The sequence below is a fragment of the Diabrotica virgifera genome, chromosome 7 (assembly GCF_917563875.1).
Source record: "Diabrotica virgifera virgifera chromosome 7, PGI_DIABVI_V3a".
NCBI lineage: Eukaryota > Metazoa > Arthropoda > Insecta > Coleoptera > Chrysomelidae > Diabrotica > Diabrotica virgifera.
The window spans coordinates 73512740-73537865 of record NC_065449.1 but is presented as its reverse complement, the minus strand read 5'-3'; the positions used below and the strand labels follow the sequence as shown (position 1 = coordinate 73537865).

The window sequence follows — 25126 nt, the reverse complement described above, 5'->3', positions numbered from 1 at the left end:
AAAATGGGTGGCTGATTACTTTACAATGGATCCCTAGTCATGTCGGTGTTGAAGGGAATGAAGCGGCGGATGAACTTGCAAAAGAAGGCACTACTCTTCCACAGCCCCCTAGCTTCCATTCCAATCGTACACATCAGCAAAGTCCACCATTAAAAGAGGAATCAAAGCGAAGATAAAAGACCAGCAAATACAAGCCGGTGCTGGAAAATCTTGGGCCCACCTAATAGAGTCACCAATCCCTCACAACTTGCCGAGACCCATCAGTGTAGCCGCGTTCAGAACAACTACGGGGCATGACTACCTGGCCTCCCATCTACATCGCATCGGCGTCCGTGAAAATGACAACTGTCCACTATGTAATCAGCCCCAGATGGATGCTGCTCACCTCCCAGAGTGCCCAGCCCTGATAACAGACCCACCCGAGGAGGATGAAGATCGCCTACGAGAAACGGCTCGTCTATACTGGTCAGCGCGCCGCCAAATGGCTAACATGCCAAGGGTGGGCGTTGGCTAGTAAGTAAGTAAGTAAGTACAAAGTACGAAGTAATCAGAGTAGATACAATAGTCGTTACTCGTACTCGCTCTGATACGATTGTTACGAAGTAAGCAGAGTAATCAAAGTAGATACAATAGTCGTTACTCGCTCTGATACTATTGCTACGAAGTAACGAAGTAATCAGAGTAATCAAAGTAACGATTTGCCTCTCTGTATAGTAATCGTTACTTTCGGTATTCGTAAGTAACGAGTACTTTGTAACGAATAGTTACTTTTTCAACATCACTACTACACTGCGGTCATCCATGTATCTTCGGCATATTCGTAACCTTACAGTTGCATTAGTAGTACAAAATTACGTATCTGTTACCCCACTAGGGAATATATTGAACAAAACCACGTAATTGAAATGACAAATTGCAACATTAGACAATAATAAAATTTTTATAAGTTCTTGTTTACAAAGCTTATATAATAATCATATAAAATAATTATTATCTTCTTTTTTAGAGAGTACATAGTCTACGAACACACTCAGTGCATGTTATAAACGCTCCGTCTTATTATAACCAGATAGTAACCCTTTTTAAATCTTTAGCAAAGAAAAAGTTAGCAGATAGGGTAAGTTTTTTTACTAAAGTGGATGAGAAATATGTTAATTAATATTATGTTAATTAAATAAGTAATCTTTATATTAATTTTTTTATCAGAAAGTCTAAAAATTAATTTGTCTTTTAATGAAAATTTTTAATTTTAACAATTTGTAATCACAAATTAGTCCAGAAAGCCACTGCGGATCCGCTAGAAAAAATATTCTAATTCGGATTTTTTGCACAATTTTACTCAAAAAGGACTCCTTTTAACAAATTTGCATGTTGCCAGGACCAAAAGGTGGTCAAAAATTTTTTAAACGTTTTTTTTTTGTTTTTTTCCTAAAATTATTTTTTTTGCATGGAAAAAGTTTAGGTTTTTTGGATCATTCCAAACAGAAAAGGTATTTAGTGACTTTTCTCTAAAGTTGATAGTTTTTGACATATAAGCGATTAAAAATTTAAAAATTGCGAAATCGGCCATTTTTAACCCTCAAAAACTGTATGAAAAACTGAAAATTTGAATGTTGCCAAGGTAGGTGGACATTCTTTAAACATCGATTGATGAAACTCCGAAGAGTTTTTTGCAATACAATATTCCAAACTCCTTTGTTTTTTAATTGCTAATCAAGCGTGCGCGACAGTATTTTCCACCGACAGTATGGTGCAAATGAAAGGAATAAATTGGTTATTTCCTAAACCGGCGACTTTAAGGAAAAATCCCGAAACAGGTCGATTTTTATTTTTAAGTTATGATACTGTGGCATATATGGTATACTAGTGACGTCATCCATCTGGACGTGATGACGTTACCGATGATTTTTTTAAATGAGAATAGGGGTCACGTGCTAGCTCATTTGAAAGGTTCTTTAATTCTATATTCAGTAATCTAAACATTTACATAATTATTTATACAGGGTGGCCAAAAAATTTTTATTAAATTAAATTATTTGACAAAAAAAGAAGTAGAAGGACACGCTGTATAAATAATTGTGTAAATGTTTACATTACTGAATAGAGAATTGAAGAACCTTTCAAATGAGCTACCACACGACCCCTATTCTCATTTAAAAAAATCATCGATTACGTCATCACGCCCAGACGGATGACGTCACTAGTATACCATATATGCCACAATATCATAACTTAAAAATAAAAATCGACCTATTTCGGGATTGTTCCTTAAAGTTGCCGCTTTACGAAATAACGAATTTATTCCTTTCATTTGCACCATACTGTCGGTGGAAAATAGTGTCGCGCACGCTTGATAAGCAATTAAAAAACAAAGGAGTTTGGAATATTGTATTGGAAAACACTCTTCGGGGTTTCATCAATTGATGTTTAAAGAATGTCTGCCTACCTTGGCAACATTCAAATTTTCAGTTTTTCATATAGTTTTTGAGGGTTAAAAATGGCCGATTTCGCAATTTTTCAATTTTTAATCGCTTATATGTCAAGAACTATCAACTTTAGAGAAAAGTCACTAAAGACCTTTTCTGTTTGGAATGATCCAAAAAACCTAAAAAAACTTTTTTCCATGCAAAAAAAAATAATTTTAGGAAAAAAACAAAAAAAAAACGTTTAAAATATTTTTGACCACCTTTTGGTCCTGGCAACATGCAAATTTGTTAAAAGGAGTCCTTTTTGAGTAAGATTGTGCAAAAAATCCGAATTAGAATATTTTTCCTAGCGGATGCGCAGTGGCTTTCTGGACTAAATGGTAAAACGCAAATTAAAACTTTATACAGAAAGGGATGTGATATTATATACGTGAAATAAAACTTATACAGGATGAACTTTGAAATCTATCTACACTTCTCTAAGAAAATATGCGCGCCAATGGCGAATATACAATTCTTGATTGTATGTTAAAAAATGGGAAATAACTACTTCTTAAAACAGACTAAATTTCATTTGCATATCTCAATCGGTTTTAGAGCAATAAATAAATCGTCAGGTTATAAGATAAATTTCAACATCCCCTATCTCGGAAACGAAGCATTTGCGGAAATACGTTTATGAAGCAACCTGTCACTATATTTTCATGTAGTTTTAGTCACCCGTTAAAGTTTTCTATCCCTATTTAAAAACACCCTGAAAACATGGCTGGTTGTTAAAGTACCTAACTTTTTTATTGTACAACATAAGCAAATACATTAAACAACAAAATATTAAGAAAATAAGGGCAATAGTTGGGATTTAATTTCAGTATTTTATAAATGCTAGAATATTCTGCAGTTTTATTGGTAGTTGGTACACCCGGTATACAATGACAATTTACCTATCTGGAAACAATATTATCATAGCGATATTGTTAAAGAATAAGGCTATAACATATTAAAAAAGTTCGGAAAAGAGGTTTAGTGGTGCGTTAATTTCTTGGAGTATATTTAAAATGATTTATTTGAAACGTCACTTCTAAGTGTTTAAATCGTAAAATTTATTGTAAAAATGGATACAACACAATCAAAAGTCATGGTAATTCTCATAGAAAACGAAGTCCCGCCAGAGGAGTCCCACCACAAATTATTCGCAATCCTTTTTTAAAATTCTATGAGATTTTCCTAGGTCCGATAAACAAAATTTAACAGTAACTGAATCAGTGAGAAGATTAGCCCAAATTTGAAGACATATGAGCAAAAATACTATTTTTGATTCTTTTTGTAAATTTTAAAATTATTTAGTGTTGTTTTATAATAAAAATTTAACCCTCACGCACAAGTTTTACATACAACTTCAGTGAGGAACTGAGTTTATTTTATATGTACAATTTATTTGCTACAAATAAACTCCATTATTATCCAGATTTAGCCATACGGCTCACACTCCCTCTAAGGGGAAAATTGACTCATCCCAGATACCTACGGTATCAAAAGGATTGAGCTCTGGTGGGACTCTTTCCGTGTTATCGAGCCCTAGGTGACTTGAATTGCAGGTGTATCTCCCAAAAATTTTCGTACACTTCTGGCCGTCGCAAGTAGTACAGCTTTCTGCATGGTCTTATAAAGATGTTCATTGAGACCCAGCTTTTTTATGCTTTCGAGGAGGGTCTTCGGAATGACTCCAGTAGTAGACATAACAATAGGTATCGTCTGGGTACTTTGCATTCTCCATTGTCTCCGTATTTGAATTTCCAGATCTCTATACTTGGCGATCTTTTCAGTAAATTTACTACGTAGATTATTGTTGTTAGGTATCGCCACATCAATGAGTGTTGTTTGTCTTGTTAATTTATTAACTAGTACGAGATCTGGTCTATTATGTGCCACTGTTTGGTCTGTGAGCACACTGCGGTCCCAGTATAGCTTGTAGTTGCCATCCTCAAGCATACTCTCAGGAACGTATTGGTAATATGGGAGATGGTCCGTTTGGAGAAGTCCCAACTTGTTAGCTATCTCTTGATGAAGGATTTTTCCCACTGCGTCATGCCGTTCCTTGTATTCAGCTGCAGCAAATGCCTGGCAGCCCCCTGTAATATGTTGGATGGTTTCTTGGGCTTGACATCCATATCGGCATCTGTCGTTTTGAACCTGAGGGTCTTTGACGATATATTTCAGGTAATTTCTGGTTGGTATAACCTGATCCTGAATGGCCAGTAATGAACCCTCCGTTTCAGGGAACATCTTTCCTGATGTCAACCAATAGTTCGACGCTGTATTGTCGACATAGTCTTGGCTGACCTCATTGGGATGTCGCCCGTGCAGAGGTTTACCCATCCAGGCGCGCAGTTTTTCGTCCTTAGTAAGGTGGTTTAAGCGCATTTCTGGTTCCCTCAGTTTGATCGGTGTTGTGTCATCTACTGCGCAAATTGCGCGGTGTAGAGTAGATGTCTCAGCCTGCATCTGAAAATAAGTTCTTAAATTAGCAATTTGTTTATCTAATTGCTCACCTATATCCATAAGTCCTCTTCCTCCTAAATACCGGGGTAATGTCGTTCGTTCTACTGCACTTTTAGGGTGGTGTTTTTGTGCCTTTGTGAGGTGTGTTCGTACTTTTCGCTGAAGATTTTCTATATCCGTTTTTGTCCACTTAACAATACCAAATGAATAGCTAAGCGCGGAACAAGCGTAGGTGTTTAGTGCCTTAAACAAATTTTTACTGTTAAGCTGTGAACGAAGCAGCTGTTTTACCCTTCTTATAAACTCAGTAGTTATCTCAGTTTTCATTTGCTTATGGTCAATTTTCCGCGCCTGCTTTACTCCAAGATATTTGTACATATCGTTGTCGCCCATAGCCTCGATGTTCTGGCCATTTTGCATATCGAATCCACCGGGCTGTACCTTTCCTCTGACTATATTCAAAACACGGCACTTGTCTAGACCGAACTGCATACTAATATCATTAGAGAATGTTTCTACAGTTTTTAGCATCTCTTCTAGGTGTTCTCGAGTGGAAGCCATTAATTTCAAATCATCCATATACAACAGATGATTGAGCTTCGCTACCACAGTATTATTGCTTTTAATGCTAAAACCTGAGTCAGTGGAGTTTAATAGCTGGGAAAGGGGGTTCAAAGCTAAACAGAACCACAATGGACTCAACGAGTCTCCTTGAAATAGGCCCCGGTTGATTGCGATATTTTCGGTTTCGATATTGTTTTCACCAGGTATTTGGAGGTGAATTTTAGTCTTCCAATCTCCCATTATATGCCTTAAAAAGGTCACTATGTTATCATCGACTTTGTATATTTTCAATATATCTATTAGCCATTCATGCGGTACTGAATCAAAGGCCTTTTTATAGTCAATAAAAGCTGTAAAAAGGTTCCTTTTTTTAGTGAATGCCTGGTTAGAAATGACTGAGTCGATGATAAGCTGTTCTTTGCAACCCATGGAACCCTTAGCGCATCCTTTCTGTTGAGGCTCTATGATATTATTTAGAGCACAATGTTGGTAGATACGCCGGGTTACACAGGATGTGACCAATTTATACAAAGTTGGAAGACAAGTAATTGGGCGGTACCATTATTATTATTATTATTATTATTATTATATCTTTCTTTCTATATAGGCGAGGTTCCTACAGCCTCTGCCGCTTCTCGCATTTCGACCGCCATCCTTTTCTGTCACCAATTTGTCTTCTTTGATGCATCTATCTCTCATTATGTGCAGTACATTTCTTTCTCAGGCAACTGAAGGCCTTTCCCTTCTTCTTCTTTATTGTGGTATGTAATTTAAAGCTTTCTTTGGCCACCTATCTCCATTCATTCGTTTCACGTGACCATACCATACTAGTTGTCTCGTTTCAATTCTATCTATACTGGCGTATAAGTACAGTGTTTGTTCTCCTTCTAATACCGTCATTTAAATCTGAAATACACACACCGGCAAAATTAGCCGAATAAAAATGGGACATGTTTGATGCCTCGTATTTCATAAACCAGTGGTCCGATTTGAGTAAATCTTTTAGTATGTTATAGCCTTATTATTTAAAAATATCGGTGTAATAATATTGTTGCTAGACAAGTAAACGTCATTTTATACCCAGTGTAACAAGCATACTGTGTTTTTTTCTTAAAGTTCGGAACACCCTGTGGAATATTCCAGCATATATAAAATATTAAATTTAAAACTCGATTGTAGAATTATGCTTTCTTAACATTTTCTTTTTTGGTTCATTTTCTCATGTTGGAAAACAAAAAAGTTATGTGCTTTAACAACTAGCCATGTTTTTTATCAATAAATCCTCAGTAGGGGAGAAAAGTATGCTAAATTTGCAATTATTCAAGCGTTCTTGTGACCTGGAGTGGATTGTGAAGAGTGGGTGCTACAACCAAAAAAAGTTAAGTTAAGTTTTCCATAAAGTGTGGGACTCTCCATTTTTCAATTTAATTTTCCATTTCCACCAATCGTTTTTTCCGATTACAGCGCTATTTATCCATAATAGGAAAACATGTTGCGAATAAAACTTGCTTATTTTTACGTCAAGGATCCAAATCTGCAATAAAAATTGGGGGCTCCTATATAATATTTTAATGTAACCCCCCACCCCACCTCCGTGGGGGGTCGTGTTTGGTGCCATTCGGTAGATTTTTGAAAAATATTGAATATGTGTATTTTTCAGTTTTACGATCTGATGTTCATTTCGCAAAATATCGCAGGGTTCGTATTTATAATTTTTAATTTACCCCCACCTCTCTCCGTGGGGTGTCACGAGCCCCCACGGAGGTGGGGTGGGGGATTTAATTTAAAATCTTAAATAGGAGCCCCCAATTTTTATTGCAGATTTGGATTCTTTACGTAAAAATAAGCAACTTTTATTCGACATATTTTTTCGAATTATGGATAGATAGCGCTATAATCGGAGAAAAATGATTGTTTCAAATGGAAAATTAAATTAAAAAATGAAAGTCCCCCACTTTATGGAAAACTTAACCTTTTTCTGATTTTAGCACATACTCTTCACAATCCAGTAGATCCCTATAACGCTCGAGTAACTGCAAATTTAGTATACTTTCCTCCCCTACTATGAGGATTTATTGATGAAAAACATGGATAGTTGTTAACGCACATAACTTCTTTATTATCTCACATAAGTAAATGAATCGAAGAGAACAATGTTAAGCAATCCTAAGTCTACAATCGAGTATTAATTCTAATATTTTACATAAGCTAGAATATCCCACAGGGTGTTCCAAACTTTAAGAAAAAAAACACAGTATGATTTGTACACCCGGTATAAAATGGTATTTACCTGTCTAGCAACAATATTATTACAAAGATATTCTTAAATAACAAGGCTATAACATACCAAAAGAATCACTCAAATCGGACTACTGGTGTATGAAATACGAGACATCAAACATGTCGCATTTTTAACGTGTTCGGCTAATTTTGCTGGTGTGTGTACATGATAAAACTGATAGGTTTTTTGGATCGTTACAAAATTCTTTTACCAATTTGAGATATAAAGGTATGGATATTGATAATTGTTCTTAAAATTCAAGTAACTTCTTCTTGTTAAAGTGCTTATCCGTTTCGGATGTTGGCGATCACCAGGGCTATCCTAACATTGCTTGCTTTTATTAAAAATAATCCGGTTGGAGCACTTTCTTAGGTTTTGAAGTCAATATATTTATCTTCTCTCTGGTCCCCTCTTATAAAGCCATATCTCTGTATATTCTAATTCTATTCATAATATACTAATTTGATATCTTTAATTGTATTTAGTTGTGCGGTATTTGTCCATTTTACGTAGGACCTCAACATTAGTTACAAGATCCACCTATGAGACTCTTAACATGCGTCTATAACACCACATCCAGAAGGCCTCTAACTTTCTTAAAGAAGTTTCAGAAAATGTCCAGCCATCTACTGCGTGTAATAACATACAAAACACATAATATCTGATGATATAGATTTTGGTACCAAGTGGTAAATCGTGACTTCTGAAAAGAGACTGCAATGTTACGAACGCTGATCTTTCGTTTCCTCTGCGTTGTCTTATTTCATTAGAGTGGTCCCATTACCCGTAATAGCCCGATCAGGGAACACAAAATTTTAGGAAAACCTCCAAAAAAATAAAGGAAGGATGAAAATTTGGAAATAGGTAGTTGAAATTGTCTATTACTTTATGAGAAAAAGTTTACAATTCTACATCCCCTCCATTTTACCAACATGGGGAAATACGGGCCGAAAAATATTTTCTCGTGAGTAAAAAAATATAAGAAATAAATAAAATAAATTTCGACCAAGAGTCAGGATTCTGTTAACCGAGATACGATAGTATCAAGCGGCGCCGCTAGGAGGAGCTTCTCCAACAATGCGTCTCAGAATACTTTACAACACTTGGTCATATTGTACTCTAAAACCGAGTAAAGCATGAAAAAGAAAAAGAAAATAATCGTTTTCGTTTTGATTCAATTCGAGTCTCTTGCCATCCTCTGACACAGTGTTTCTGGGTCTCTACCCTTTTTCAAAGAGTCTACTTGCAATAGCCTCTTTGAAAAAGGGTAGAGACCCAGAAACACTGTGTCAGAGGATGGCAAGAGACTCGAATTGAATCAAAACGAAAACGATTATTTTCTTTTTCTAAAAAAATATACGTTCAAAATAGGCCCGGAATTGGATAAAATGACTAGTTCTCAGAAGCTTTGGTTCTATAGAGTTTTTTCACTAAGTCAATAATTTTCGAGTTATTTGCGAGTAAATATGTTCATTTTTAACAAAAAAAAAACCTGTTTATGGACGGTTTTTAGCAGATAACTCAAAAAGTAAGTACTCCAGCGAAAAAAATATTCTTAGTAAAAATATAGGTTATAAAGAATTGAAAAAATGGTGTACGGGTGAGGACTGCAGACCCAGTATAATCAGAGTTGTAGCTAATGAAAAATAGGTTCTTCTTCGTCAAATTCCAGATCGAAGATTTCAATGTGAAATAACCAAAAAACAGAGCACTTTTCGGGGAAAATTCATTACAACTTTTTTAAACTGATTAAAAAAAGGTTTATTTTTGTTGTTTAAAAAAATTTCAAAATTTAAAAAATTACGAAAATTACCCCCTATTTAGATTCTCAAATAAAATTAATCGTAACCGCTTCACAAGTTACTTTACTTATGTATTGTTTACATTATCTATAAGTTTCATTGGTCCAAAGTGCTCAGTTTTGAAAAAAATTGGGTTTAAAATAAAACATTTTTTAATTTTGAAGAAAAAAATGAAATTGTTCATGGAATTAACTTAAAAATTATTAGTAATACCAAAAATCTTAAAGAGCAATAAAATGTACGTTTTGCTTTTCTGAATATTTTTCCTTTTTTGTTTCCTTGTTATACTAAAATTGATTATGCTATGGCTGTTCAAAATTTGCCTAAACTCGTGATTAGTTACGCGTTCAAGATATTTTAACTACAGCTTTTTCAAAAATAAGCACTTTGAACCAGTAAAACTTACAGATCATATAAATAATACATAAGCAAACTAACTTGTGAAGTGGTAATGATAAAATTTATTTGTGATGCTAATTAGGGGGTGATTTTGGCGATTTTTTTACCAAAAAATAAAAGGGACCAACAATATTTTGAGCGTAACTCACTTACTTTTAATGTTACAAGTTTTTTTAAAAAACAAAAATAATCATTTTTTTAAACTTTAAAAAAGTTGAAATGAATTTCCCCGAAAAGTGCTCCGTTTTTGGGTTATTTTACATTAAAATATTCGATTTGGAATTTTATGAAAAGGAACCTACTTTTCATTAGCTACAACTCTGCTTCTACTGGGTCTACGCACCTCAAGCAAACACCATTTTTTTCAGTTTTTTATAAGCTATATTTTTGCTAAGAATATTTCGCTGAATTACTTACTTTTTGAGTTATCTCCGAAAAACCGTCCAAAAGCATGTTTTTTCTGTTATAAATGAACATATTCACTTGCAAATAACTCAAAAAGTATTGACTTAGGGAAAAAACCCCTATAAAACAAAAGTTGCTTAAAATCAGTCATTTTATCCAATTCCGGACTTATTTTGAATGTATATTTTTCACCTTCAACAGGGGGGTATTCCCCTTTATTTTTAAAAAATGGAGGGAATGTAGAATTGTAAACTTTTTCTTATATAATAATAGACAATTTCAACTACCTATTCCCAAATTTTCATCTTTCCTTTATTCTTTTTGGGGTCAGAGTGTTCTTTGATCGAGCTATAAGGTATGTGTAGCTGTCGATCCTGTCAATTGGTTGTTGGTTAACCAAAAGCCGTGTATTTAATATTTCATGCTTACTGACCAAATATTATAATACTTACTAGTATATCTTGTATAATACTTAACAAACCAAGTATGATTCTTCTTCTTTTGGTGCCTATTCGTATCGAATATTGGCGATCATTCTGACTATAATTATTTTATTAACTGATGCTTTAAATAGCCTAGTTGTTGTGGTGAACAATTTCTTCAGTTTCTTTAACCATGATATTCTCCTTCTCCCAATTCCTCGCTTTCCGAATACTTTGCCTTAAGGATTGCCTTCAGTAATCTGTATTTAGTGCCGTTCCTCAATATGTGTCCGAGATATTCTAACTTTCTCCTTTTAATAGTATACATCACCTCTTTCTTTCCCCATTCTTCATAATACGGTCACGTTGGTTATCTTGTCCGTCCATGATATCCTTAGGATTCTCCTGTAGAGCCACATCTCGAAGACTTCAAGTTTTTTCTCCATCGCTTCAGTGAGTGTCCAGGATTCAATTCACTAGTATAATATTAAGAGGACATACCATCGTAGGAGTCTTTCTTTTATCTCCAGATTAAGGTTGTGGCTTTTAAAGAGTTTGGCCATATTATTGAATGCACTCCTAGCCTCTCTATTCTACATTTTATTTCTTGTGAGTGATCCAGTTTTTCGTTTACTATTGTTTCAAGATAGGTATAATGTTTTATTCGATCCACTGGTGTATTCTTGATAAGCAATTGAGCGTCTCTAATTTTATTTTTGTTGATGACCATACATTTAATTTTTGATATATTTATTTAGATAACGTATAATAAATTTTGTAAATTACATCTTTTTTGTTTAAAAAATATATTATTTTAGGTGCATGTTCATAAATCTCTTGACGAGTTATTAAAACATCTTCCATTGGACATATTGCCAAGTGACTTCGGGGGTAAACAAAAATCATGCGATGAGCTAGCAGGTATTTAAATTTTCCTTAATATCCTAATTAAATATAATATTGACTGAATGACGGTACCTGGTTCAAGTGTCAATTCCTAAATTTTATTATGGACTATTTTATTATAATAATAATAATAATAATAATACCAGGTGTCCATGACACCAGGTGTCAGTTTTTGTTCCACGGCAAGTATCCCTGCTACTCTCTGGGTACTGGCGCTACGAATACCCAGAAAGCATCCCCCATTCGCAGGGGGCCGCGCCTGATAGAAGAACTGACAAAAAACTCCCACAGGATAATAATATCGTATGGCATTTTTGCCGGGGAGATCCTTTCGGACAGTTCCGGCGCCATTTACATCTTTAACCCTGTTTTAAGTAACTAGTGCCGATGTGCACTAGCCCAGGGGGACCGACGGCTTAACATGCTCTTCGAGGCATGGTGAGACGGCTCGTGTCATTATTGGAAATGAAAATGGTTTGTCTTTGGCAGGGCACGAACCCACGTGCACTGGCGTATGACGCCAGCGATTATGCCGTTACTCCACGGCCGCTCAACTATTTTATTATGAACTGATACCTTGGATTCTTTTCTTCCAAGAAGCCAACATATTTTTTTTACTTTGTACTGGCGTTTTATTTTTAACATGGAAATTAGTTAGTAAGATCGAGGATCCCAAAGGAATTGGAAGAAAACAGATGTCAAGGCTCAAGATTATTTGGGATTTGAGAGGAATACGCAGTTCTGAACAACTATTCCGATTAGCTGAAGACCGTGAGCCACTAACCAATGTAGCAGTTTTCTTGTAAATAATATATCTATCTTATCAGCCCTAAACATCCATCCTTGGATATAGGCCTCCTCTTCCTTCTTCCATGCCGCTCTATCTTGAGCTATTTGCATCCATTTTGACCCGGCGTGTTCCTTAAGGTCAACTGACCATCGCATTTGTGGCCTTGCCCCTTTTCATTTGGGGTTCCACGGTCTCCAACGTATAATCTTCTTAGTCCATCTTTTATATTTCTGCCTTAGGGCGTGTCTGACGAACTTCCATTTCAGCTTTGCAACTTGGGTTGAGACATCTCTCACTTTTGTTTTGTTACGGATCCAATCGTTTCTTTTCCTTTCTGATAGTACATATTGTTGAGCATTTGTCTTTCCATGGATCTTTGTGTCTTTGCTATTTTTCCATATTTTTCTTTGTAAACGTCCATGTCTGAGAGTTATATATGAGGACAGGGAGTATGCATTGATTGAAGACTCTTGTTTTTAGTATCTGGGTTCTTTTCTGTTCTTTAGAATACACATAAGAATATATTTCTTGTAAATAAATTCCAATTAAATGACAGATTATAATGTCTATAATAATATAATAAATAATTGTGTTTACTACAGCCAAAATTTATTTTAGAACTCTGGAAAAAGAAAATGTTCGAGTATAAAGATCGGTTTGACAAATTGGAAAAAATGCAAGTGAATGAGGTTCTTCGACCTGAAAAACTGGAAAATGATGAAATTCTGGGCTACTACGGCAATTTTAAGAAAATAGATACTGATTAAATTTTTAATATTATTTTAATGATGCAACAAAAGAATAATTTCAAGAACTATTTTATTGATATCTTTAATCAGATGTAGGTATGTGTTAATATAAATTAAAAATAATTAAATTACATACTTTGTTTTGATTTAAACTGAAACAATTTAATTTAAAACAGATCTAGTTTTACGATTTGTTTATATTAAGCGCATCAACTACTGAGCGGTATTAGCGGAAGGACAAAATTAATACAGTAATTACAATATAAAATTACTAAGTAAATTACAATTTCAGTTGGTAAGTTAATTAAATATCAGTTGGTAAGTTAAATATTATATCACAGATTTTGTATACAAATAAAGATAACAAGACACTATAAATAATAATTAATTTTTATAAACGAAAATTTAGTTGGTAAATATATTCAATCGACTCATTGTTCGCCACTAACAAATCGGACCGATTGCCACTGTACGATCTGATGGGGCATTCCTCCACCAAATGCTTAATCGTTCGTCTTTCAGCACCGCAATCGCAATTTGGAGAAGGTATTTTTCCCCATCTAAAAAGTGAGTCAGAACACCTACCACAGTCGGTTCTAATTCTGTTTAGTGTCGCCCAGATCCGTCTTGGTTGATTGAAACCCTCTGGCTTGCTTGTAATACATGGCATATTCAGGATGTCAGGTGGAGCATTCTTCTCCCAATATTCTTGCCAACAGTCGGTTATTTCGAAATTCCTTTCAATTAGTATCCATGCAGAATCCAGAGGGTTTTTTCTTGAACGAAGCCTACTTATGTCTCTGTCGGTAACACCAACGTGAGAGCGGAGCACAGGATCGGCGTTAATTTTTCTATACTCCCTGACAAAGGCATGTCCTCGACGGATATGTGAGGGGGCTATGTGGGCTATGTGGTAGTACTGGTAGCCAATACGTTGGCGTGGCCTTGACTGTACCTGATATAATACGCAAAGTCTGGTTTAGTTGGGAATCAACACGTTTGGTGTGTGGGCTGTTGGGCCATACTCTGCAATGGGATATATGTGTCCCAGCGCTGTTGACCTAAGTGTAGTCGTTAAGGAACCCATGTGGTACCGCATAACTTTGGAGAATATTGTTTCGTGTTCTAAGTTTTGCAGTCGTCTTTGTAAGATGTTCTTTAAAGCTTAGCGTTTTATCGATTGTCACAACTAGATATCTGGGTATTTAGTGTGATTGAGGAGTCTGTCTTCACAGTGGATTTTTAATTGGTAATTAGTCAATCTCTTATTTAAATTAAATCATTATACTTCCGTCTTGGAGGTATTGGGCTGTAATCTCCAGTGACGGAAATATCTCCCTAGAGTAACCAGGTCGTTTGTTAATATTTGCTCAGCAGTCTCCAATTCTTCATGGTTCGTAGCAAGTGCCCAGTCATCTGCATATCCGAACTTCTTTGATGTAGTTTCAGGCATGTCTGCTATATAAAAGCTAAAGAATAGAGGGGCCAGCACCGATCCTTGCGGGAGACTATTGTTCAGTTTCATTTGGGTACTGGTTTTATCGCCCATGATGACTTGAAAACTTCTATTGCATAGCATTGTATTAATTACATCAGTAATCTTTCTGCATGAAATCGCTCGCATTAATTTATATATTCCCCCTTGTCTCCACACGGTATTGTACGCTGCTGATGAATCAATGAAAACATTAGATATTTTTAGTTGTTTTTGAAAGCCTGTTTCTATATAGTTAGTCCGCGCTAGGTCTTGGTCCGTGCAGCTGCGGTTTGGTCGAAATCCTGCTTGTTCCACTGGTATATGTTGAAGTATTGTTTGGCTAATTATATTATATAGCATTCTTTCAAAAAAGTTGTAGACCGTACTAAGAAGTGCAATTGGACGATAATTTTTTGGTAAATTGTTAGGTTTCCTGGTTTTTAAATAGCGACAATTTTTTCTCTTTTTAGTTGACGAGGAACATTTCCCATCTGAAGAATATCTGAGAAGAATTTTGCAAGCCATTGCCTAGTAAATCTGCCACTACGCTTTAAAAACTCAGCATGAATGGCATCAAAGCCAGTGGCTTTTCTCGTTTTCATTTCATTAAGAGCTTCCGTGATTTCCTCACAGGTGAAAGGGTTGGAATACTCTGTTTCAATTGGACACGTGGATTTTAAATTCTTGAGGTCTTTTTTAACTTTAATTGTGTGTAAGCGATTTTTTTGTGTCCTTGAGGTAGACACTATATGTGATGCCACTTGGTTTGGAGTTACTAGATTGATTGGGCGGTCGAGACGGTTACTGCCTCCTAGTTTTCAAAGTAGTGACCAAGCTTGTCTACTCGAGTTTTTAAAATCTAGATTTTCAACGGTTTTAGTCCATTTCTCACGCCTAGCAGCATCAATGCTTTGAAGCAATTCGTCTGCAATTTCCTGCTTTCCGTCTTCACAGAATTTTTCGTAAAGTTTTTCGCTCTGTTCAGACTGCCCAGGAGTATATTCTTTGCAATATCCTCTAGGAATTGTTGCTTTTGCCGATGTTATTATTGCTTCCGTCAATCTCTCGTAGTTTACGCTTTTTGGTGATATCCAACCTAAGCATTTATCAAGATTACTAGTGAAAGCAGACCAATTAGCTTCCCTAAAGTTCCATCTGGGGGGCGTGGAAACGATCTTTAGCGGAACCTGCAGAACCATGCTCAGTACGCCACTGAGAACACGGCTTAATCGAATACTCTTGAAATACGTTCTTATATTCTAGTTCCATTTTTAATGATATAAGTAACCTTTTTCGTCTATTAATGCATTACGGTACAGCGATATAGTCACACAAGGAAGACATTAAGATAATACGTTACCACGGGAGGCGTCACAATCACACTCACGGATAAGGAACTATATGAGTTAGTTCGGCGCAATAGTTACCTCAGCTGAATACACCTCAGGTAAAATCGGCTCAATCATCTTATAATCAAATAGCTATTTTTATAACAAGGGAGCAAAGTGCTACTTTTCCTCCTGAGAATGAAGTTTACTGCCCGACGCGTAGCGGAGCGCAGTAATTATTCAAGGGAGGAAAAGCAATTTACTACCATGTTATATATGTATACCAATTATTTTTCCACATTCCTTTTTTTCATTTTTAAATAATTCAGTTATGTAACTTACTAACAAAATTTATTTAGAGAACTAAAACTACAAAAGTGCAATATAACTGTCAAATTATGTAACTGTTAAAGTAAAAATCAAATTATTAATGTAATAGTTACATATTTATAAAATAAGTGTTAAAAATAAAAATTTAATGCGCGCATGTGAAGGATTTCAGAATGAGCGAAGCGAATTCTGCAATTCACATGAGTGCCTTAAAAATATAATTTTAACACGTATATCATACAATATTTTTTCTACAAACGTCTTATACAGAATAAGCCAAATAAAAACGGAACATACGCAGTTAATACAGTGTATCGGAACTACGTTTGAAATAGTCTACCAATATAAAAGTTTGACAAACATAAATCATAGCAACTCAACTACCTGTCTCCTTTTAGGCTAAGGCTACGGCCAGACAAGCGACAATTTACGGCGCCATAACAGCAGTAAAATGAAGCGCGAAAATGGGTCCTGGTAAGAAGGATCTGGGTCCAAATTTGTAGCTCATCTAACCAGAACAACGACCGAAACACTGTATTTACATCTCGCGACACGCCGTAATTTACATCCCCGTCTGGTCATGATTTTTACGGCCGATTTTACTGCTCTTACGGCGCTGTAACAGCAGTAAAATGAAGCGGCGGTAACTGCAGTAAAAAGCATGGCCAGACGGGGATGTAAATTACTGCGTGTCGCGAGATGTAATTACAGTGTTTTGGTCGTGGTTGTGGCTAGATGAGCTACAAATTTGGACCTAGGTCCATTTGTTTGCGACACGACGCTGAAGATGGACCCGTTCGATGTTGCTGCGCGATATTTTACAGCTCAGTCTGGCCATCCACTACACTCACCGCGGGACCAATTTTCGCGCTTCATTTTACTGCTCTTATGGCGCCGTAAATTGTCGCTTGTCTGGTCGTAGCCTTAGCCTAAAAGGAGACAGGTAGTTGAGTTGCTATGATTTATGTGTGTTAAACTTTTATATTGGTCGAATATTTCAAACGTAGTTCCGATACACTGTATTAACTGCATATGTTCCGTTTTTATTTGGCTTATTCTGTATATCAACAATTATAATTTATTAATTCTTAATTACAGGACAACACCTTTTACAAGAAAAACTTTTACTTGAACGTGACTCGCATTCCATTTTTATATTTTTCTTGACAAAAACGGCCTATACTGTCAAAACGTAAATCGTAACAACTATACAGAGTGTAATAAAAATACAGGTCATAAATTAAACCACATATTGTGGGACCAAAAATAGTTCGATTGAACCTAACTTACCTTAGTACAAATATGCCTACAAAAAAAGTTATAGCCCTTTGAAATTACAAAATGAAAATTGATTTTTTCCAATATATCGAAAACTATTATAGATTTTTTATTGAAAATGGCCATGTGGCATTATTATGGCAGGAACATTTTAAAAAGAAATTATAGTAAAATTTGTGCACCCCATAAAAAATTTATGGGGGTTTTGTTCCCTTAAACCCCCCCAAACTTTTATGTACGCTCCAATTAAATTATTGTTGTGGTACCATTAGTTAAACACAATGTTTTTAAAACTTTTTTGCCTCTAAGTATTTTTTTAATAAACCAGTTTTAATCGAGTTGCGGCTTCTTTTTTAAAATATTTACATAAAAATTTTATGGGGGTTTTGTGCCTTTAAGTCCCCCAAATGTTTGTGTACGTTCCAATTCAACTATTATTGCGGTACTATTAGTTAAACACAATGTTTTTAAAACTTTTTTGCCTCTTAGTCTTTTTTCGATAAGACACCTCTTATCGAGATATGGCTTCGTTTCTAATATAGTTCAAAATATATCTCAGACTGTAATTATTATAAATAAATTTTCATGTTACTACCAGGTCTCGTGTCAGTATACAAATATGTGGTGGATTTGACAAATATTCAAAATATCTCGATAAAAACTAGCTTTTCGAAAAAGTACTAGGAGGAAAAAAAGTTTTAAAAATATTGTGTTTACCTAATGGTGCTACAATAATAATTTAATTGGAACGTACGCAAAAGTTTGGGGGGTTCAAAGGAACAAAACCCCATAAAATTTTTATGGGATTCACAAATTTCACTATAATTTCTTTTTAAGATGTTCCTGCCATAAAAATGCCACATGTCCATTTTCATTAAAAAATCTGTAATAGTTTTCGATATATCGGAAAAAATCAATTTTCATTTTGTAAATTCAAAGGGCTATAACTTTTTTTGTGTGCAAATTTGTACTAAGGTAAGTTAGGTTCAATCGAACTATTTTTGGTCCCAGAATATGTGATTTAATTTATGACCTGTATTTTTGTTACACCCTGTAGAATAACATCTACTTTTATTGTTGTATATTCTAACAAATTTAATAGTTTTTTTCTACAAACGTTTGAAAAATGCAATAATACACTTTATATTAAATTTTAAAAAAACCTTCTAAAAAACCGTTTTCAAGTTGCGCAAGTCGTACTGTTAATATTAATGTTAATAAATGAAATATAAAAAATATTTTGACGTTTTTTTTCAAAATTTGACATTTCAATTTTAACTGCAGTGCCTTAACATTTTTAAAGCACTAATGCTTTAAAGTGACATTTTTAACGCTACTATGGAGTGCTAAAAGTTGCACTTTTAACACGTTTGCAGAAAAAAATTGTTAAATCAAAATAACAATTTACTGATTTTTACTATTTTAAAAAATACAGGATGTTTTATAAATAAACTTTAAAATATAATATAGACGAGGCAACGAAGCAATAACCTAGGAATTTTGTGCAGTAAGATGAAACGTCGTGCAACTTTTTGCATTCGATTCGTGAGAGTGCCAGGCAATTTTGTGAACAAAATTGACCTCAGGCATACATTTTTGTATTTGAGAAAAAGCATTATTAAAGTGCATCTCGAAGAGATGGAAAATAAAAAATTTAGGAGATTTTTAACTGACTTAGGAAATATTGACGGGAATTAGTTCAATTTTTATACTTGGGGGTTTTAGAGGTCACTGAACATGAATTTCATGACGGTAATGGTCTCCGAGGTACCTGGTACCCAGGGTGGAACTCGTCGCCTGGGACGACCGGATAATTGACGGAACGATCGAATAATTAGCGAAATGAAGATTGGAACAAAAAATTAAAAAATACGCGTTCAATATTTTTCAAAAATCTATCACTCCACTTCCTGGAAGTGGGGTGGGGTGTAACTTTAAAATCTTAAATAGAAGCCCCCATTTTTTATTGCAGATTTAGATTCCTTACGTAAAAATAAGTAACTTTTATTCAAGACATTTTTTCGAATTTTGGATAGATGGCGCTATATTCGAAAAACACTATTTATTAGCGCCATCTATTAACAATTCTAAAAAATGTTTCGAATAAATATTACTCATTTTTCATGAGGAATCCAAAATTTGCAATAAAACATGGGGATTCTTATTTAAGATCTTAAAACCCTCTACCGCATACGAAACCTTTTGTGGTTTTAAAATTTCGAAGTATTGTAGTATGCATAATATTTACTGCCCATAGAAAATTCCGACTGCATCATAACGAATACTCATTATAAATATTATCCATATGTATGTTTGGTTGCCTACCAGTCAAGAGAAAGATCGTTATAACCTCATTCATTCGTACACATGTAATGAATGTACGGTAGCTTGTGTAAGAGTCCACTTTGAAGTAATATTTTTTATCGAAATAGTGAATTTATTTGTGGGAAACAATTTTTTGGAGAAAGTAAGTATTATTTTTTATTGTATAAATCTTTTTCTACATCGAATTTCACTTTACAATGTAGGTTTATGATGTCATCTATTATCAAACCATATATGGTTTCGTATGCATTCCGTCTAAATTGGTATAAATCAGTAAAATCCATAAATGGTTTCGAATGCATTCAATCTTACTTTAGTTACAGCATTTATAGAAAAATTATCATTTGGTTTTTGTTTTCAGAATGGACCCTGGGAAGTTTTATGGCTCGTCTAGATACGTTAACTGTATTCCTGATGATGGAGATCTAAGTGAAGACGATGTTGGTTCATATTTAGATCATGAGTATATTCCTGATAATAAAGAACTAAGTGAAGACGAATTAGGTTCTGATTCGGATGATGAGTATATTCCTCGAAGTCGTCATTCCCAGTCTGATGATAGTGATAGCAATGAACAAAGCAATTTGGATGAAAATCTACCTGGTTGCTCTGGTATAAATAGAATTGTTAACAAAAAAAGAAACCTGAAAAAATTTTATGGAAATCAGGTCATTTGAAGCATTTTAATAAAAGTGATTATCCATTTAAAGGCGTTACAGAGCTGCCAGAATGTATCCTTGAGTTAGAAACTCCTGCAGATTTTTTCTTGTTTTTGTTTCCAAAAGAATTAATATCCATGATTGTTGAACAATCAAACATAAAAGCCCTGCAGGATAACATAAACAAACCTGCCAATATTAGCGAAAACGAAATGGAGCAATTCATAGGAACTGTAATATTTATGTCATTGGTGAAATTACCATCATCGAGGCTTTACTGGAGTGCAACTGTAGGTCAACCACAAGTATTTGAATCTATGACCTGCAATAGATGGGAAATTATAAAGGAAAACCTTCATTTTAGTGATAATAGTAACTCCGTTCCTGTTGGTAATCCAGGCCATGATAAACTGTTCAAAATTCGGCCTCTATTAGACAAGATTAAACAAAGACTTTTATTGGTTCCCAAGGAGGAACATCTAGCTGTGGACGATCAAATTATCCCTACGAAATGCCGGCACCACCTCAAACAATATAATCCGGCAAAACCTCACAAGTGGGGATACAAAAATCAGGTACTTAGTGGTGTATCAGGTTTTAGTTATGACTTTGACATTTTTGCTGGTGAACAAAGCAATACTTTTCCAAATGGAGCGCCTGATTTAGGAGTCAGTGGAAATGTTGTCACTAGACTGACAGAGACAGTGCCGAAGAACGTTAATCATAAAATATTTTTCGATAATTGGTTTAACAGTCCAAAATTGCAAATTTATCTTACAAAAAATGGATTGTTGCCTTTAGGTACGGTTTGATTAAACTGTGTTTCAAATTCAGGAATCCCATCCGAAAAAGAACTAAAGAAAAAAGAACGTGGTTTCATTGTAGAAAAAGTTGCCCTTGTTGAAGACGTAAACATAAGTCTAACAAATTGGTTCGATAACAAGCCAGTAAATATGTTATCAACTTACGTTGGTAGTGAACCTAGAACCACAAAACGTAGATTCTTCCGAAAAGAAAAAACATACAAAGAGATTCCATGCCCTCAAGCTGTTGAAGTTTCTAATCAGCTTATGGGAGGAGTGGACTTATTAGACTCGATGCTGGGGCTTTACAGAATCCAACTAAGATCAAGAAAATGGTATAAACAAATTTTTTTTCATATGTTGGATCTATGTGTGGTAAACGCTTGGATACTTTGGCGTAGAAAAAATGAAGAAAATTGCTATATGCCATTATTTGACTTCAAACAAGCCGTTTCTGAACATTTGTGTAAATCTGGAAAGTCACTACCAAGAAAGAGAGGTCGTCCAGTAGCACAAAATGGGACTCCAATGTCTGGTGGTCCAGGAACTCCAACGTCTAGTCGTCAAGGAACTCCACCTGTGTTAACCAATGGAAGGACCCCAACACCAACGAAAAGAGCAAGAAAAACTCCCGCACGACATCAGGAGATACCATTAAATTCTGTGCGTACAGACAACATTGGACACATGCCAGAATGGCAAAAACTTCGCCAACAGTGTCAAATATATACAAAAAAAACTTACACCAAATGTATAAAGTGTAAAGTATTTTTGTGTTATAATGAAAAAAGGAATCGTCTATTACAATTTCATAACTAATACGTATTTTTGTATGTTAACATTTTATTAAAATATGTTCGTATAATGCATGCGAAACCATATATGGATTTTCAAAAAATCTTCCAGTTTGTAGTTATTGCATATGAAACCATATATGGGTTTTCAAAAAAACTTTTATATATATAGGCCTAAAAAGTTATTTTTAATGTACTAATGCCTTTTCTATGCCTTAATAAAAATCATAATACATAAAAATATTTTTTATTTCATGTTTGCAATAATTCATGCAGTAGAGGGTTAAAATTAACCGCCACCCCACCTCCAGATGGTGGAATGGAGAGTCGTGTTTGATGTTATTCCATAGGTTTTTAAAAAATATTAAATACCTATTTTTTGGTCTTTTATTTGGAAGTGTATTTCTCAAGATATTAGACCGTTTCTATAATTTACCTATGGTATCACGATAAATCGTTTTTTCCGATTTTACCGCCAAATGGGCGTTTCCGTTTAAGATTTTAAAGTTACTCCCACCCCACTTCTAGGGGATGGAGTGGGGGGTCGTCTTTAGTGTCATTCGATAAATTTTTGAAAAATATTAAACGCGTATTTTTCAGTTTTTCGATCCAATCATCATTTTGCGAATTATTCGATCGTTCCGCGAATTATTCGATCGTCCCAGGCGACGAGCTCCACCCTGGGCACCAGGTAACTCCGAGACCATCGGCGGCATAAAATTTGTGTTCACTGACCTCCAGAACCCCCAAATTTAAAAACTAAACTCATTTACGTCAATATTTCCTGAGTTCTAAATTTCTTATTTTCCATCTCTTCGAGATGCTCTTTGAAAATGCATTTTCTCATTCACAATATTTTTAGCCGGAGATACATTTAGTTCACAAAATTGCCTGACACTCTCTCGAATCGAATGCAAAAAGTTGCATGACGATTCATCTTACTGCAGAAAATTCCTCGGTTTTGGGCTTTTTAGTGGCGCGTTGCTCCGTCTAATGTAGATAGTTCGTAATAGAAAATAGAATATAATATAAGGCTTATAATCGCTTATTTCATCGGTGACATACCATGATGTCACGTTTACTTTGACTCCCTAGGGAGTAAAAGTACTTTGTCTGCCTACGGAGAAAAATTACGACTTTGCTCCCTAAAATGAGGCCAGGAAATGCACACTTTGGATAGAGGTAGGTGGCATTTTTTTTATATAAATCTACTATGATGTTGTTTTCTATACTCGCGATAGTGTATTGACTTAGTTGTGGTTCTGCCATGTACGTTTTTAAGTGATTGCTTTCACGTCTAAATTTATCAACAGTAAGAAATAAAGTTTGCAGGTGAGAAAATAATAGTCACTTCCAGAATCCGTATATTTTTGTATTTTTACATCAATAAAGGTTTATTTTTGATTTTTGGATAAAATATATATATTATAATATAATATAATTATTGTCAATCGTTTGGCCTATCGCATCCACGTCACATTTTATCCAAAAATCAAAAATAAACCTTTATTGATGTAAAAATACAAAAATATACGGATTCTGGAAGTGACTATTATTTTCTCACCTGCAAACTATATGCAAAAGACGGAAGAATTGCTCACTTTGCATATTTTATGAACATTTTAATGTGTTTCTTAGAAAACCGTTTATGGCTGCATAAAAAATGTGAAACTTTGCAATAAAGAGGAATAATTAACGACTTTTTGTTTTGTTTTTAAATATTGTATAATGTAAGTTTTTAGCATCATTCTATGAAGGTCTAATTTTTTTACCCAATATAGCAAATATTGTTCTAAAGAAATTTCTTATTCGACGTCCTATTTCAGCGACATCCGAAGTGGAAATCGAAAAGTCAATAAAATCATTTTTCAATTTAAATTGTGGCTTATTTTCCAATTAGAACGAATATAGTTAAAAATAATTTTTTTATTACCAGAGAATGGCAGTTCTCGCCAGTGGCGCACACCTACACCCCCTACACGCGACACTATATATACACGAAATTTTCGATTTTCTAAACCTGATTGAATTGAAAATTGGGTCAAAACCCATCTTAACCTTCGGATGAACAAGCGGGGGAAATTGTGACCCCAGCGTATGTTTTTCTTTAATAAATTCAAAAGTATTTTCAATTTTTAACTCATTATTTTTTTATTTGACTTTAATATCATTCTAGATATCCTCATATTGTGAAATAAAAAAATTCCCTATATTTTACGAATAAAAAATATATTCTGAAGTTGATGTTTAGTAAAATACCGTCTGTTATGTGTAATTCCAAATAGTTTTACGCTAATGACGTCGACTTTGCAAATTAACAAGACACTAACTCAACATACACACTACACATGACACTAATACTCATGTTTTGACTGGCTGAATGACATAAAGTCCATGCCATAAAAAAAATAAAAAAAATAAAAAAAAAACTTCATTTTTTTGTTAATTGTCATTTTTAGACATTTTTGACCTGGGGTTATATCCCCCCTCCCCTTGGTCATCCGTGTAACAAAAAACGGTTGGTCATCGGAAGATTAAAGTTAAGGAAAGGGCTCACTCATTCATATGTCAACCATCCGTTTTGGTCCAAGCATGTGGATTTTACGGCCCTTCCTATTTAGGGTCTGTTTTTCGTTCTCGTCCCCAAAACTCCCAAAAATTTCGAAAATTTAACTCCGTTCTTTGCGGCTTCTAATAGAAGCCATCATTACCTTACCAACGCATGTCAAATTTTGAAAATCGGTTATACCGTTCAAAAGTTACCGAGCTCAGAAGTATGAGTAAATTTTTATTTAAAAAAGGGAAAATGTGTGTAGATATGTATGTATGTGTGTGGAAAAGTTAGCCCGATCTGAATTTTTTTTCTGTGTTTGAAGGGGGGTGAGGACC

The 25126-nt window shown here is 34.7% G+C and overlaps 1 protein-coding gene across 2 annotated transcripts in view; it reads left to right on the top strand.

Annotated features, from left to right (window-relative positions):
- The window catches only part of LOC114335006 (alpha-tocopherol transfer protein-like), a 124099-nt gene extending 110723 nt beyond the window's left edge, over positions 1-13376 (top strand). For both annotated transcript variants that reach the window (XM_050656382.1, XM_028285156.2), the window contains exons 4-6: positions 1007-1117; positions 11617-11719; positions 13113-13376. In XM_050656382.1, the coding sequence (XP_050512339.1) occupies positions 1007-1117; positions 11617-11719; positions 13113-13261 (363 nt within the window). In that variant the 3' untranslated portion in view covers positions 13262-13376. The remainder of the gene's footprint in view (positions 1-1006; positions 1118-11616; positions 11720-13112) is intronic.
- The last annotated feature ends 11750 nt before the right edge of the window (positions 13377-25126 follow it).